At 53.3% G+C, this 14,750-nt stretch overlaps 1 protein-coding gene across 2 annotated transcripts in view; it reads left to right on the top strand.

Annotated features, from left to right (window-relative positions):
- The window catches only part of kank1a (KN motif and ankyrin repeat domains 1a), a 29,552-nt gene that overhangs the window by 13,021 nt on the left and 1,781 nt on the right, over positions 1 to 14,750 (top strand). The window contains exons 2-10 of one of the 2 annotated variants that reach the window (XM_070833680.1): positions 2,078 to 2,198; positions 5,628 to 8,264; positions 9,846 to 9,971; positions 10,160 to 10,268; positions 10,865 to 11,071; positions 11,247 to 11,334; positions 11,548 to 11,767; positions 12,804 to 12,946; positions 13,573 to 13,773. In XM_070833680.1, coding sequence (XP_070689781.1) covers positions 2,162 to 2,198; positions 5,628 to 8,264; positions 9,846 to 9,971; positions 10,160 to 10,268; positions 10,865 to 11,071; positions 11,247 to 11,334; positions 11,548 to 11,767; positions 12,804 to 12,946; positions 13,573 to 13,773 — 3,768 coding nt within the window. In that variant the 5' untranslated portion in view covers positions 2,078 to 2,161. Of the gene's footprint in view, positions 1 to 904; positions 936 to 2,077; positions 2,199 to 5,627; positions 8,265 to 9,845; positions 9,972 to 10,159; positions 10,269 to 10,864; positions 11,072 to 11,246; positions 11,335 to 11,547; positions 11,768 to 12,803; positions 12,947 to 13,572; positions 13,774 to 14,750 lie in introns of those variants that run through there. The other variant, XM_070833681.1, reaches the window with a different exon arrangement.

The raw sequence follows: 14,750 nt of genomic DNA, 5'->3' as shown, positions 1-14,750 counted from the left end.
GTCTGATTCGTCTTGTTGAACGGAGCTGCTGAGAAGTTGTTGTCAAACCGTCAAACAGACGGCTCTGGGTCAAAGGATGAGAAGCTTCACTGGTTTTATTGTGATCAGTTGACTGAAATGTTGGCAGAGGTAGACGTTGGGCAGCGTTGTGTAACTTCTCCTTTGGTTTGGACTCTGTTCCTGTCTTAATAAAAACCAGAAGGAGTTAATTTAATCAGCTGATAACAAGGAAAGCTAATGGTTATTTTGTCTTAATTATTAATCTACTGTTTTTTTTTTCCTTCATCAATCAATGAATCATTTAGTCTCAAAAAGTCTAAAAAAGATCGGCCATCAGTTCTGGAGGCTCAAAATGTCTGAAAGGATCCTTTGAATTTGAAGGTTGTTCCCAATCAGCTGTTGGAGCTCTGACCCACTGAGCTGGGTGGTTCTCAGTGTGTGTGTGTGTGTGTGTGTGACCTGATATCTAAATGTATTATTTAACACACACTGCTGTCTGCTGACACGCCTCATGAACAGGGCTTTTATTTTGAAGGCTGGCTGCAGACTTGGTGATTATGGCTTTTTGTTGACGGTCGTCCTCGCCTCCAGCTGCTGGCGGCTGAATAGAAACGCCGCTGTGCTGGTTAATGTGTGACCGGCGCTCCGCTGGCGGCCTCGTTAGCTGAAGGTCACCGGAGCTTGTTAACCACCTTCGCTCGCCGTGGTTTCACCTGGAGGCCCAGAGCAGGGTCGGCTCCCTCTGAACGGCCTGAAGCTTGTTTCCTCTTTTAGGACGCAGATGGTTTGGCTGTCATCTGAGGAAGCTGTCTAATCTTAGCTGTGAAACCTATCCCCCTGCTCAGGGGCTGCTGGGAACGGGCCCGCTGTCGGGGCCGTGGACTCAGTCGTGTTTGGAGCCTGCGAGCGAGAGGAGGGTAGAATGAGAGTTACAGGTAAGCTGCATGAGCCGAGTGGTAGAGGAGCAGGTTTTCAGCCAGGGGAAGATGTAAAGGTCATGTGTGCTGTTGGCAGGACGTCCTGCAGCAGCTCATGCTGAAGAACGTGGGATCAGCTCCTCAGACATGATGCAGTGTGATCAGGCTCAGTGGAGGTCTGCAGTCATACGTGTGACGGCAGGAAAGTCCTTCCAGCTGAAACACCAACAGCCACCAGAGCCGTAAACTCTCCTCAGCATGTCCATTAACTGAATGCTGTGGTGTGGAGAAAACAGAGGGGAAAGATGCGGACTAGTCCTTTAAAGCCTTGTTAGGACGGGAAGAGTTGGTCCTTCATCCAGCAACAGACGGATCATCATGTATGAACTAACCGGTCTCACCATCAGGTTGTTAACGTGATCTTTCCTCCTGAGACGACCAGGAGTTTAGCGGCTGGTTTTGATGTTGATATGGAAACTTTTTATTGAGAAAAGGAAAAACGATGCCGGGTGTGTTCAGCGGTGTCATCACTTGTCTCCTCAGCCTGAGCTCTCGTTGTCGTTGTTGTCATGGTAACACCAGCTGCTAACTAGTTGGCGTGTTACTAGTTCCTACCCTGCGGTGCTGAGGCAGAGGGTCCGTCAGGAATCCAGTCTGCAGTCGGAGTGTATAAACGGAGCCGGGCGGTGTCCTCGCTCCTCCAGATGCTGTGTGACAAAGCTGCTCTCTGAGGCCGTGAAGTGGACCGGTCCCTCCTCTGGGCTCCTTCCAGCGCAGCAGAAAAGCTCTTTTGTTCCGGCTCATAATGCGTCCATTGATGCTGACCGGGCCGGGGGGGGCACAGGAGCTCCTCTGTTCGCCGGCGCCACACTCACACACACCTGTGGAACAGCAGAGGTCAGCCCCACCCGCCGCACGGAGCAGAACATACGTCCCGTGTTGTCTCTGTGTTCCTGAATGGAGTCAGAACCGCCAGAATAAGAGCCTCTGTTCAGACCTGCTGCTGGTGTCTGTCAGTGGTTCAGAGAAAAGCATCTCATGATGAAGATGATGATGACATACTTGCAGAGCTCTCTGACACTGAAAGCTGTTACCTACCTGTGTGTGTGTGTGTGTGTGTGTGTGTGAGCGTTGATGAGTGTGTCCTGTCTCCGTCCCAGGCTGCAGGCTGCATGCTAACCTGGACTTGATGCATGGCAGTTGCATGAGCGCCGCAGGCCTTGTTGTGGGACGCAGCTGCAGCCATGGCTCAGACCGTGCACGTGAACGGCACCGACCCAGGTAACCTCCCTTTACACTCTCCGCTGCTTCTGTCCTGTCTGTCCTGCTTCAGTGTCTATCACACGGAGTCAGCGGTCCTGTCGGTGATGAAGGTGGTACAAGTCAGAAGTTGGTTTCCTCCAGTACAACATAATGCTAATAATGCTAATAATAATAGTAATGCTAATAATAATAGTAATGCTAATAATGCACTTGTACGTGTTACACGCCTCCTGGCTGTGAGCAGCATGAGCTCATCCTCACTAAATATACGGTGATGAAGACACAATGGGGCTAAATGGGGAGCGGGGGTCCAGTTTCAGGTCTGTATGTGGCTGCTGAGCTCCTGCTGACCCCAAACACACTCAGACTGAAGATCAGAGCTCCTGCAGTGAGTGCAGTGGGGGTCAGGATAGGATGATAGGCAGGATGAAGGCTGATATTACAACGTTATGGGAATAATGAAGTCTCCAGCAGTAAATCACATTAAAGTCATTTTATTTTCTCTGCATTAGTAACTTTTTGTAAAAAGATGTGATGCAGCAGTGTTGTGGCTCCTTCATGTCAGTGAATCAGACTAGACGGATTAATAAAAGGACGTGTGCTGCGTGTCCACGTGTTTCCTCTCAGGACTCTGACAGCTGATGTGTAGCTGAGAGCCTCCCTGCAGCTCTCCGGCCTCTCAGACGTTCACATGTAGAGGACATTTCCACGCCTCAGTGTGAACCGAGCGCACACCTGCAGACAGCTCACATTCCTGAGCGGACTAACGGCACAGAGTGGAGCCTCTTACGCCAAATCCCCCCAGGAATGCTCAGCACGCAGGACGGACGCTGTCAGGACGGTCCGCTCCGCCGCGTGGACGTGAAGCCCTTTAGTGTGTAGATCTGTGTGGGTCCGTTCTCACAGAGTGAAACATGGGGAGGAATGCTACGCTAACACTGCTAACCTGCTAACCTGCTGTAGAAATAACTCCTGCCGTGCCCCCACTTCTCATGCCGCCGTGGTCACCTGCTGCGCCTGAAGAAGGCCAAGAAGACGGCCTGAGGTCTGAGCAGGTCTCACTGAGCTCCTCTCGCTGGGGGGCTGATTTTTATTTCATTTTCCAGTTTTTTTTAAAGGAACAGTTTGACTAGTTTAGCTGACTGGTTGTGAGTTGACTGTAGCTGGAGTATAAAGCCCCCCCCCCGGTCAAGTCTGTCCGTCTATTTAAAACCCTGCTGAGTCACAGCTCAGGCCTCGGTCAGTGACACCCCCCCACCCCAATCACAGAAGTGGTGTTGTTGGTGAAATGGGGACAGACCCCCCCCACCCCCGCCCCCATGTGCTGGTGTCCCATCCCTGGCTTCCCCCTGTGTTTGTGTCAGTCTGTGAGGACTCTTGGGAAGCTCATTGTGGTCCTGGTGGGTCTGGACCCTGGGGTCTATACCAGCACTGTTGGCTGAATGGGGGGGGGGGTTTAAGTGTGAGTGAGTGCACTGATGGGCTCTTTGTCAGCGTCTGAAAGGTGCCTTCTGCAGCCAGCGGGGCCGAACACAGCGCTATCTGTCTGCATGCACGTCACCCCCCCACAGTAGAAAGTTAAACAGTCGATGTCTGATGAGGTTAAATATCAACTGTCCAGTCTGATAAATAATCATTGAAGTAACACTAATAACATTTTCTCTGTGGGCTCAATGTTTGTGCAGGAAAACATCCTGTGTGGATTTAACAGCCAGTTAGCTTAGCTTAGCATAAAGACTGGAACAGCTAGCCTGGCTAACGGACGACTGCTTCTGACTGCTTGGTTTTGAATAAAGTGTTAATTATCTCCAGGCCAGTTTTTGGTGAAGTGTCTACAGGAGGTGTGTTAGCTGTCCGACACTCTGGGGCACGCTAACAGGCTAAACTAAGACGGGGGTGTTCCTGGAGCGTGACCCCTTCAGTTGTCCCATGTTGATGAGGTCACTGATCAGCTGTTGGGCCTCTGGTCACAGCGGGGGAGGGGGGCTCCATCTCTGTCCAACCAGGAGTCTGAATATTTTCTCCTGTAAAGCTCTGTTTAGACCAGCAGCTTCATTTAAAGCCTCTTCTCATGACTTTTACTGTAAACTGAATAAAGTTGGACATCTGAGTTGTCGACAAGCTGTTAATCAATAAAAAAAATCAACGATGTCGTTGATGAAATGATTAGAACGACTGCTTGTTGCAGCCTGACTTGAGATCAAATTAAAGATAACTAAAAGTCAGACCTGTAATAATAGTAAACTTTATTTATCCAGCACCTAAACCAGTCCAACAGATGGTGTGTGTGTCTGACTGCTGTCAGTCTGAAGCAGACTGTACAGTAGCTGAGCTGTTTGTCTCAACAACAGGCTGTTATTGTCAGAGCCCCCCCCCTCCACTGACTCAGGACTCTTATTTGGGAGGGGAAGCGCCGTGCTGTGAGCCTCCTGATTGGACGAGGCAGCCGTCCAATGGCAGGCCAGAGCAGCGCTGTGCTTGGTTCACTCCAGTAGTGGAACATTTCCCTCATGGAGGAGCAGAGAGCAGCTCAGCCTGCCAGCTCAGGAGAAAGTGAACCTGAGACACGGCTGCTGGTCTGAGGTGAGTGAAGCCTGGACATGGAGGTGGTGGGGGTTGTTAGCAGCCTGCTGAGCCCTGCCCCCCCCCTGTGGGAGCCGAATGGGAGGACTGATGGGAGAAGTTGTTGGAGCTGCTGGACTGGAGGGGAAGAGCGGGGCTGTTTATTTCCAGCCTGTGTTTGCTTTAGTGGGGAGAGTTCCAGGCATACCAAGAACAAGACGCTGCATTTAGCCAGCCCAGTGTGGGGGGGCTGCTCTGACAGGCTGCCTCTTCAGCTGCATGTGGCCACACTGGACTTTGGTTTAAGCAGCTTCCATTGATCTGTATTACATGTGTGAACTTCAGACTTCAGTCATTGTGCTAGTTTGAGCTCGCTCTGTGACGCTTTATGGCTCATTTGTGTCTGTAAAAACTCCCGTGTTAACGTGAGGGATGGATTTTGGACCAGAAAATATTGACACTGTGTTTTTGTGTCTCCCTGACCCCTCTGGCTCGCCTCTCCAAGCTTTGTAAACAGCTTTTCAGTCACGTCTCTGCACTTCTTGGTGTCCACAGACCTCAGCAGGCTGAATCTGACGCTGATCATCAACATGTTTTGATTTTGGAGCACTGTGCTGCCTGGATGTCACATAGTTTTGGGCTGACTTAAACCACTCCTTGCCAAAATGATTATCGCTCACACTTCTCCAGCGGAGATGTGAGAAACCTGAGACGTGTTTGTACTTGTTCTGTCAAATTATGGTGATTGTCAGCGGCCGAGGAAACACTTCACACTGGAGCTGCTTCAGAGGAGCAACAGCTACAGATTCTCATTCACAAGTTACATTTATGATATGTACTGCTGCACTCTGAGCTAATGTCATCTTCTTGTGGTCTCCCTTTCAGAAAAAGGACAAAGATGCTCAGGCACAGAGGACACGACGGACTCTGTGGCCCCCTACTATGTTGAGACTCCCTACGGTTACCAGCTCGACCTGGACTTCCTCAAGTATGTCGATGACATTGAGAGGGGCAACACCATTAAGAAGCTGAGTATCCAGAGGAAGCCCAAAGTGTCCAAACCCTTGTCGGTGCCTCGGGGCAGCACTGGGGGGGGCAGCACTCAGGCTGAATGGACCTCCACAGACTCCCTGTCCTCCTCCAACAGCGACGACAAGCAGTCTCCCATCTTCTTCAACGCCAGGCCCCAGGTCGCTGCGCCGCTAACCCCCACCCTCCTCAGAGCAGCCTGTGAAGCCCCCCTGCAGCAGTCCTACACGAGCGCTGCCGAGCAGAAGCAGCTCCTGCCGCCTCCTTCGCCCCGGTTTGCTCCTCGCCACAACCCCCAGGTGGAGAAGACCCTCATGGAGACGCGTCGTCGGCTCGAACAGGAGCGCCTGCTCATGCAGCCGCACGGAGAGCCCCCGATGTCCCGCCGCCGCCTCGCCAGCTTTGGCGGCATGGGCTCCAGCAGCTCACTGTCCTCTTACTCAGGCTCAATGGCCCCGAGCCAGATCTCTCCCAGCGCCCATCAGCCTCTCCTCATCAACGGCCACCTCCCCAATGGGGAGTACAACCCCTGCTACCTGCCATCCATGGGCAGTTCCCTCCGCCACAGCCCCATGAGCTCCGGCATGGCCACGCCTGTGACAAATGTTAGCCCGTTACACCTGCAGCAAATTCGGGAGCAGATGGTTGTGGCTCTCAAGAGGCTGAAAGAGCTGGAGGAGCAGGTGAAAACCATTCCTATCTTACAGGTTAAGATTGCTGTTCTTCAGGAAGAGAAAAGACAGTTGACGGCTCAGTCCAAGAATCAAGGTCCTTCTGGCTTCCGCAAGCGCTCCTACAGTGTAGGCAGCGCTGACCAGATGGAGAACGCAGGCCCCATCCAAAAGGAGACGGAGCTGCACATCATGGAGCCTGAAGCTCAGGAGCAGAGCGCTCAGCGGCTGGAGGAGTTCAGACGTTTGGCTGCCGACGTCCAGGCTCTGGAGAGGACAACGCAGGACAGCAACACGATCACTGAAATTCAGACTCATAAGCTCACACAGAACCAGGCCCACCAAAAGTCCATCGGCACAGTTACTGATGAAAACATGAACAACCTTCCTGCCACTCTGAGGAAGCTGACAAATGATGCGGGAGTGGCGACTGAGCGGCGGGAAGTGTGCAGCGCTGCGGTTGGCGTGACCGAGGCCATGCTGGGCATGACCAGTGAAGCTGAGAAAGAGATCGAGCTCCAGCAGCAGACCATCGAAGCACTGAAGGAGAAGATCTACCGACTGGAGGTGCAGCTCAAAGAAACGACGCACCAAATAGAGATGGGAAAGCTAAAGCTGGAGCTCCAGGCGGCCGGTGGGTCAAACAAGAAAAAAGCAGACAAAGGTTCGATGGCCAGGCCGGAAATGTACAACGCCTGTGTGGAGGCCAAGGTCCAGACGCGCAGCCAGGGGGTGGGTGACCCTGTGGAGGTCAGCCCTGCCAACACAGATAAGACTCTACAGAGCCACAGTGTAGGAGTGTCCTGTCAGCCCAGAGTGCAGAGCGTAGCCACAGGCCCAGAGACCCCCATGGACAGATGGGTGGTGCGTGAGCGTGTGGAGGTGAATGACCAGTGTGTAGGGAGGCGGGTGGAGACGTGCCACCAGCGGGTCGGCATGGAGCTGAATGTGTGTGAGGTGGGGGTGAACACGGAGGAATCCGTAGACAGCTTGGCTCTCTGCAAACCCATGACGGAGCTGAGCAAAGAGTCGAGGTCCGTTGGCTGTGGAGACTGCTCGGTGGATGTGGTCGTCAGTCCAATCAAGACGCTGCTGTCACGAGGAACTGACCCAGAGTCAGTCAGCAAAGTGGACTCTGGAGTCATGGCTGCTCCTGAATCAGCGACTCAGCAGACCAACACCGAGACAGAGGTGGCGAGCAAGTCCACCAACACAAAGCCGACCGTCCTGACCGACTCTTTCACCGACACGGAGCTGATCACTTGTGACAAGCACACCAACACAGCTGTGACTGAGACCAGGACGGTTGCTGCTGGGGAGGGACTGGTCAAAGATGCCCACTCAACAGCAAAGACGCGTTCAGTTGCTGTTGGAACCACCACAGATGTGGAGTCGCTGCTTGGCAGATCGAGCTCTACTAAAACCAAAGAATGCGGGGTGGGACCAGTTAGCATCCACGAGAACTTCTTGGTCGGCTTAAAGACCAGGAACATAGCGTGCGGCCCCTCCCGGCCCACTGAATCTGTCACAAGCAGCAGCGGAGAGGTCGAGACTGAGGTGGCACCGCCGCAGGCTCAGGCCCAGGGGGGGGGCGGACTGGACCATTACATCGAGAGGGTGCAGAAGCTGCTGCAGGAGCAGCAGATGCTGCTGGCAGAGAATTACAGCGAGCTGGCAGAAGCTTTCGGACAGCCCCAGTCCCAGTTCGGGTCCATCAACAGCCAGCTGGTCAGCACGCTGTCATCCATCAACTCGGTCATGAAGTACGGGAGCGCAGAGGACATCGTCACGCTGCAGCCGGACTGTGGGGGCTCGGACAAAGGTGAGGGGGTCACCACATCCACCCAAACACCAGAGAGGCTAAAGGCTCCAACAGCATAAACCATCTCTGTGACTATTGGCTGACAGTCATAGCACACACACACACACACACACACAGAGACACACACACACACACAGACACACAGACACACACAGACACACACACACACACACACACAGACACACACACAGACACAGACACAGACACAGACACACACACAGACACAGACACACACACAGACACACACACACACACACAGACACACACACACAGACACACACAGACACACACAGACACACACACACACACACACTCACAGACACACACAGAGGGAGTTTCTCCTTCTCTGCCTCTGATTGCACAACAGATTAAAGTAGATTGTTTGTCTGCTTCTTGTTACATGAACATGTTGAGGTCTCCAGAAAGCTCAGACACAGAAGAATTGCTCTGCTTCAGTAAGTTTAGGTCAGAGGGATTTACTCCGGGGGGGGGGGGTGTACGTCTGTACAGTTTGAGGAGCGGCAGCACTCAGATTCCCCTGAGGAGTTTTCTCCAGAACAAACAAAAGCTAATTGTTTTATTTTAAATCCTGCAGCGTTCACGTCAGTACTGCGTTCAGCCTTCTCCTCGGCCTTTGTTGGCATATTGCTGCAGTGTATCCCCAGCTCCTGGGGGCCGCTGGAATAATGTGAAACCACCGACAGGAATGTGAACTGACCACAATAAACCTGCTCCATAGCTGTGCTGCAGGCACCTCCAATGTAGTGTTCTATACACTGTGTAGTGTTCTATACACTGTATAGAACACTGTATAGAACACTACACACTGTATAGTGTTCTATACAGTGTGTAGTGTTCTAGGGGGGGGGGTCATAGCTTAGTGATAAAGTAGACACAGGTACAAAGTAAGATGTACTTAAGGTAGATTTAGGATGTAGGAGGTTACTGTAGTTTGGGACCAGCTGCCAGCACAGGTTCAGCTGTCCTGGGGGGGTCTAGTCTGGATGGGGGGGGGTTGTGGCTGCAGCGTTGACACTCGGCCCACAGAGGACCCTGATGGGATCGGACAGCCCAAAGTTATCTCTGACCCTGAAAAATGTGGCGGGGGCTTTGGACGTGAACCAACAGTGAGCTCACTCCTTTTCGGGGAGCGGTCACGTTGTTGTTTTTGCGGCCGGCCGGCCTCCACTAACACCTCGCTGCTGATTCATGGCTCCTCCTCGGTTACATAACCGGCCCCCGGCTGTGTGAGCGGGGAGAGCCTGCTCCGCTTCAGGAATGTAGCAGCACGGAGCAGACGGAGTTCCTGTTCCTGTCGGTAATGTCAGAACACAGTCACTGGAGGGTGGAGGGTGGAGGGTGGAGGGTGGAGGTCCACCTACAGTCACTACTTTATCAACCGTGTGAGCCAACAAACTTCCCGTATTTCCAATAATGGCAGGTTTATTATATCCTTGCATAGTTTTTCCTCCGAAAATATTTCCAGATGTTTGTGCTCAGCTGGTTTGGTTCCTGCCAGCCGTCATGTGACAGCTTGAAAAGTGATGATTGGTGACCTTTGACCTCTGCCGGTGCCCTCAGAGAGCAGTCAGCTGTCTGTGACGGAAAGGAAGCCGTCAGGCCTCAGCCGAGCAGGTAAACCTGCCAGCACACCTGAGCAGCAGCAGAAGAGCCGCATGGACCTGCAGATGTCTACAGCGCTGCACGGTACACACACACACACACACACACACACACACACACACACACACACACACACACACACAGGGAGGATTCAGATTATTGATCACACACAGCCGATAACGATGGGTACTGGTTATCAGCTGTTGACACGGGGATCATTGTAGAACTATTGTAGAACCAGCTGATCCATTGTCTTCATCTGCTGTGTTCAGGCCAGCCGTGCAGCCAGAGCACCCTGAAGTCCATCATGAAGAAGAAAGATGGCCGACCCGACTCCAGCGGCGCCAAGAAGAACCTGCAGTTTGTTGGCGTGAACGGAGGGTGAGTGTGAGTGTGAGTGTGAGTGTGAGTGTGAGTGTGTGTGTGAGTGTGAGTGTGAGTGTGAGTGTGAGTGTGAGTGTGAGTGAGTGAGTGTGAGTGAGTGAGTGAGTGAGTGAGTGAGTGAGTGAGTGAGTGAGTGAGTGAGTGAGTGAGTGAGTGAGTGAGTGAGTGAGTGAGTGAGTGAGTGAGTGAGTGAGTGAGTGAGTGAGTGAGTGAGTGAGTGAGTGAGTGAGTGTGTGTGTGTGTGTGTGTGTGTGTGTGTGTGTGTGTGTGTGTGTGTGTGTGTGTGTGTGTGTGTGTGTGTGTGTGTGTGTGTGTGTGTGTGTGTGTGTGTGTGTGTGTGTGTGTGTGTGTGTGTGTGTGTGTGTGTGTGTGTGTGTGTGTGTGTGTGTGTGTGTGTGTGCGAGTGCGAGAGTGAGTGCGAGTGCGAGAGTGAGTGCGTGAGTGAGTGCGCGTGCGTGAGTGTGAGAGAGTGTGTGTGTGTGAGAGAGTGTGTGTGTGTGTTTGATCAGCGTCTGGCGACCTGTCAGGATGTTTTCAGTGTTTCTGTGTCATAGTGTGTGTGTGTGTGGTGTTGGCGCCCCCCTGTGGTTCAGGTATGAGACTACATCCAGTGACGACTCCAGCTCGGAGGACAGCAGCTCCTCTGGGTCGGACGAAGATGAGGAGGAGGAGGAGGAGAAGGAGGGGTACCAGAAGGTGGAGGGAGGGAGCAGCAGGGGGGAGTTTGAGCCAGAAGGAGCCGAGGACGTGGACAAGAAGGAGGAAGAGGAAAGTTCAGAGAAGCAGGACGAGAGAGAGACGTGAGTTTATCTTCCACACAGTGAGAGCTGAGAGCGACTTTACTGTGTTCACACACACTTTACCCAGGATGCATCAGTGGCGTCTGGTTAAAGTTAGACCTTAGCCACATTACTGAGACAGAATAAAAGGGGGGGGGGGCTCTGATCTCCTGTCATAGTCATCCTCTCTCCACAGGTATGAGGTTAGCGAGAAGATGCTGGCCGCCTGCAGCGTCCTCAGAAGTCACCTGAGTGACCCCAAAGCTGTGAGCAGCAAAGACCTGGTGAGTCCCAGTTCAGTCTGCAGCCTTCAGTCCGCAGGGGCCCAAGGGGGCCCAGCGTGGCCCAAGGGGGCCCAGCGTGGCCCAAGGGGGCCCAAGGGGGCCCAGCGTGGCTCGGTGCGGACTACAGGCTGCCCCTCTGCTGTGACCCCCACGTGGTGATGGGTGTATTCTGGATGTAGGTAAACAGCTGACTAGGTTTCGTGCCCCCCCCAGAGAGCCTGTCTGAACACCGTGCAGCACGAGTGGTTCCGTGTGTCCAGCCAGAAGGCGGCGGTGGCGGCCATGGTGGAGGACTACCTGGGGGCCTTCGGCGCCGTCTCTCCGGCCGTACTGCGCCACATCGTCAACATGGCCGACGGCAACGGCAACACGGCGCTCCACTACAGCGTGTCGCACTCCAACTTCCAGGTGGTGAAGAAGCTGCTGGACGCAGGTGAGAAGCTCGGCCCCGTTCACCTGAAACACATCAGCCCTTCATCATGACACAGACGGGCTCCTCCCCATCAGTGAACCCCCCCGAGGGGAAGTATGATGATGTGTATACACCTGTACCTGCACTGATACTGCAGCACACTGTTCTCTGTGGTGTCAGGACTCCTGTAGCAGCTGACGGCTTCCTCTGGTCTGTGTCTGTGTCTGTGTCTGTCTGTCTGTCTCTGTGTCTGTGTGTGTGTGTCTGTCTGTCTCTGTGTCTGTGTGTCTGTGTCTGTGTCTGTGTCTGTGTCTGTGTCTGTGTCTGTGTCTGTCTCTGTGTCTGTCTGTCTGTCTGTCTGTCTGTGTGTCTGTGTCTGTGTCTGTCTCTGTGTCTGTCTGTCTGTCTGTGTGTGTGTGTGTGTCTGTGTGTGTCTGTCTCTGTGTCTGTGTCTGTCTGTCTCTGTGTGTGTGTGTGTGTGTGTGTGTCTGTGTGTGTGTGTGTGTGTGTGTGTCTGTCTGTCTGTCTGTCTGTCTGTCTGTCTGTCTGTCTGTCTGTCTGTCTGTCTCTGTCTCTGTCTCTGTCTCTGTCTCTGTCTCTGTCTCTGTCTCTGTCTCTGTCTCTGTCTCTGTCTCTGTCTCTGTCTCTGTCTCTGTCTCTGTCTCTGTGTCTGTGTGTGTGTGTGTCTGTGTGTGTCTGTCTCTGTGTCTGTGTCTGTCTGTCTCTGTGTGTCTGTGTCTGTGTGTCTGTGTCTGTGTCTGTGTCTGTGTGTGTGTGTGTCTGTCTGTCTGTCTGTCTGTCTGTCTGTCTGTCTGTCTCTGTCTCTGTCTCTGTCTCTGTCTCTGTCTCTGTCTCTGTCTCTGTCTCTGTCTCTGTGTCTGTGTGTATGTGTGTCTGTGTCTGTCTGTCTCTGTGTGTGTGTGTGTCTGTCTGTCTCTGTGTGTGTGTGTGTCTGTCTGTCTCTGTGTGTGTGTGTGTGTGTGTCTGTCTGTCTCTGTGTGTGTGTGTGTGTGTGTGTCTGTCTGTCTGTGTGTGTGTGTGTGTGTGTGTGTGTCAGACGTGTGTCATGTGAACCAGCAGAATAAGGCTGGATACACTCCCATCATGCTCGCTGCTCTGGCTGCAGTGGAGACGCCCACAGACATGAGCATCGTGGAGGAGCTCTTCAGTAAGGGGGACGTCAACGCCCGGGCCAGCCAGGTCAGTGTGTGGGGGGGGGGTCAGTGTGGGGGTGTTGTGTGAGCAGGGAGATGAAGGTGGTGATGATGAATGAGAGGTGGAGCAGGTGTCACCTGTGATCAGACCTGCTGTCTCGTTGTGCTCTGGTGACACCTGCTGGTCACAGACGGTAAGACAATGGAGCTGCTCCATCATCAGATCCAGAGGTTCATGGCCCCACCAGGCCCCACCAGGCTTCACCAGGCCCCACCAGGCTTCACCAGGCCCCACCAGGCCCCACCAGGCCCCGCCAGGCCCCACCAGGCCCCACCAGGCCCCACCAGGCCCCATCAGGCCCCACCAGGCCCCATCAGGCCCCACCAGTGACACAGCAGCCCCTAATTGTTTGATGTGTTTCCAGGCTGCCAGTTCACCACACACACACACACACACACACACACACACACACACACACACACACACACACACACAGACACACACACACAGACACCAGCTGATGTGAACCAGAACGTTCCTCAGAAACAGGAAGCTTTGAGGCCGCATGGTTTTAATAGTGAAAGTCCAAATGTTGTCTGATGCTTTTCTTTGCCGTTACTCGACATTATTAAACAGTTGAACACTTCTGACTGTTTTCCGGTCTGAACCAGGCCGGGCAGACGGGGCTGATGCTGGCGGTCAGTCACGGCAGGATGGACATGGTCCGGGCCCTGCTGGCTCACGGCGCCGACGTCAACATCCAGGACGACGAGGGCTCCACGGCCCTGATGTGTGCCAGCGAACACGGACACGTGGAGATCGTCAAGCTGCTGCTGGCTCAGCCGGGCTGTGACGCCACGCTGAGCGACAGCGTGAGTAACATGCCGACCGCCACGCTGTGTGTGTCTGTGTGTGTGTCTGTGTGTGTGTGTGTGTGTCAGTGTGTGTGTGTGTCAGTGTGTCTGTGTCAGTGTGTGTGTGTCAGTGTGTGTGTGTGTCAGTGTGTGTGTGTCAGTGTGTGTGTGTCAGAGTGTGTGTCAGAGTGTGTGTCAGAGTGTGTGTCAGTGTGTGTGTCAGTGTGTGTGTGTCAGAGTGTGTGTCAGAGTGTGTGTCAGAGTGTGTGTCAGAGTGTGTGTCAGAGTGTGTGTGTCAGTGTGTGTGTGTGTGTGTGTGTGTGTCAGTGTGTGTGTCAGTGTGTGTGTCAGTGTGTGTGTCAGTGTGTGTGTCAGAGTGTGTGTCAGAGTGTGTGTCAGAGTGTGTGTGTCAGTGTGTGTCAGTGTGTGTCAGTGTGTGTGTCAGTGTGTGTGTCAGTGTGTGTGTCAGTGTGTGTGTCTGTGTGTGTCAGTGTGTGTGTCAGTGTGTGTGTCAGTGTGTGTGTCAGTGTGTGTGTCAGTGTGTGTGTCAGTATTCTCCCCAGAGACTATAAAGTGCCTCCCTAACTTGCTGTCGTCCATGTTAACACATGTAGTTCATTCTTCACCACATCTAGATGTTCTGTAGGTGGTGTTAAAGGGTCACTCCACTGTTTCTCCCCCTGGTCCTCTGTGTCCTCATCCTGGTGTCTGAGTGACTGGTAGGTAGTGAAAGTGTTGGAACTGGTCCAGTAGATCACCTCAGCCAGCAGCCACCAGACGGGCTGCATACCTTTTCGTACCTACTGGTCCTTCAGAGACCAGGATACGTACAGACAGGACCGGGGTCAGAAACAGTGGAGTGACCCTTTAGTGTTTCTGCTCTCTGACAGATGAGAAGCTGTTTTTAGCAGATGTTCTGAGTTTGACTTTTTTCTAACTGAGCTTTGTTTCTTCTGTCTCCTTGTCTCCTCCTGGTCTACTTGTCTCCTTGTCTC

The sequence above is a fragment of the Pempheris klunzingeri genome, chromosome 7 (genome assembly GCF_042242105.1).
Source record: "Pempheris klunzingeri isolate RE-2024b chromosome 7, fPemKlu1.hap1, whole genome shotgun sequence".
In the NCBI taxonomy this organism is placed as follows: domain Eukaryota; kingdom Metazoa; phylum Chordata; class Actinopteri; order Acropomatiformes; family Pempheridae; genus Pempheris; species Pempheris klunzingeri.
This window is presented reverse-complemented; position numbering and strand designations above follow the sequence as displayed.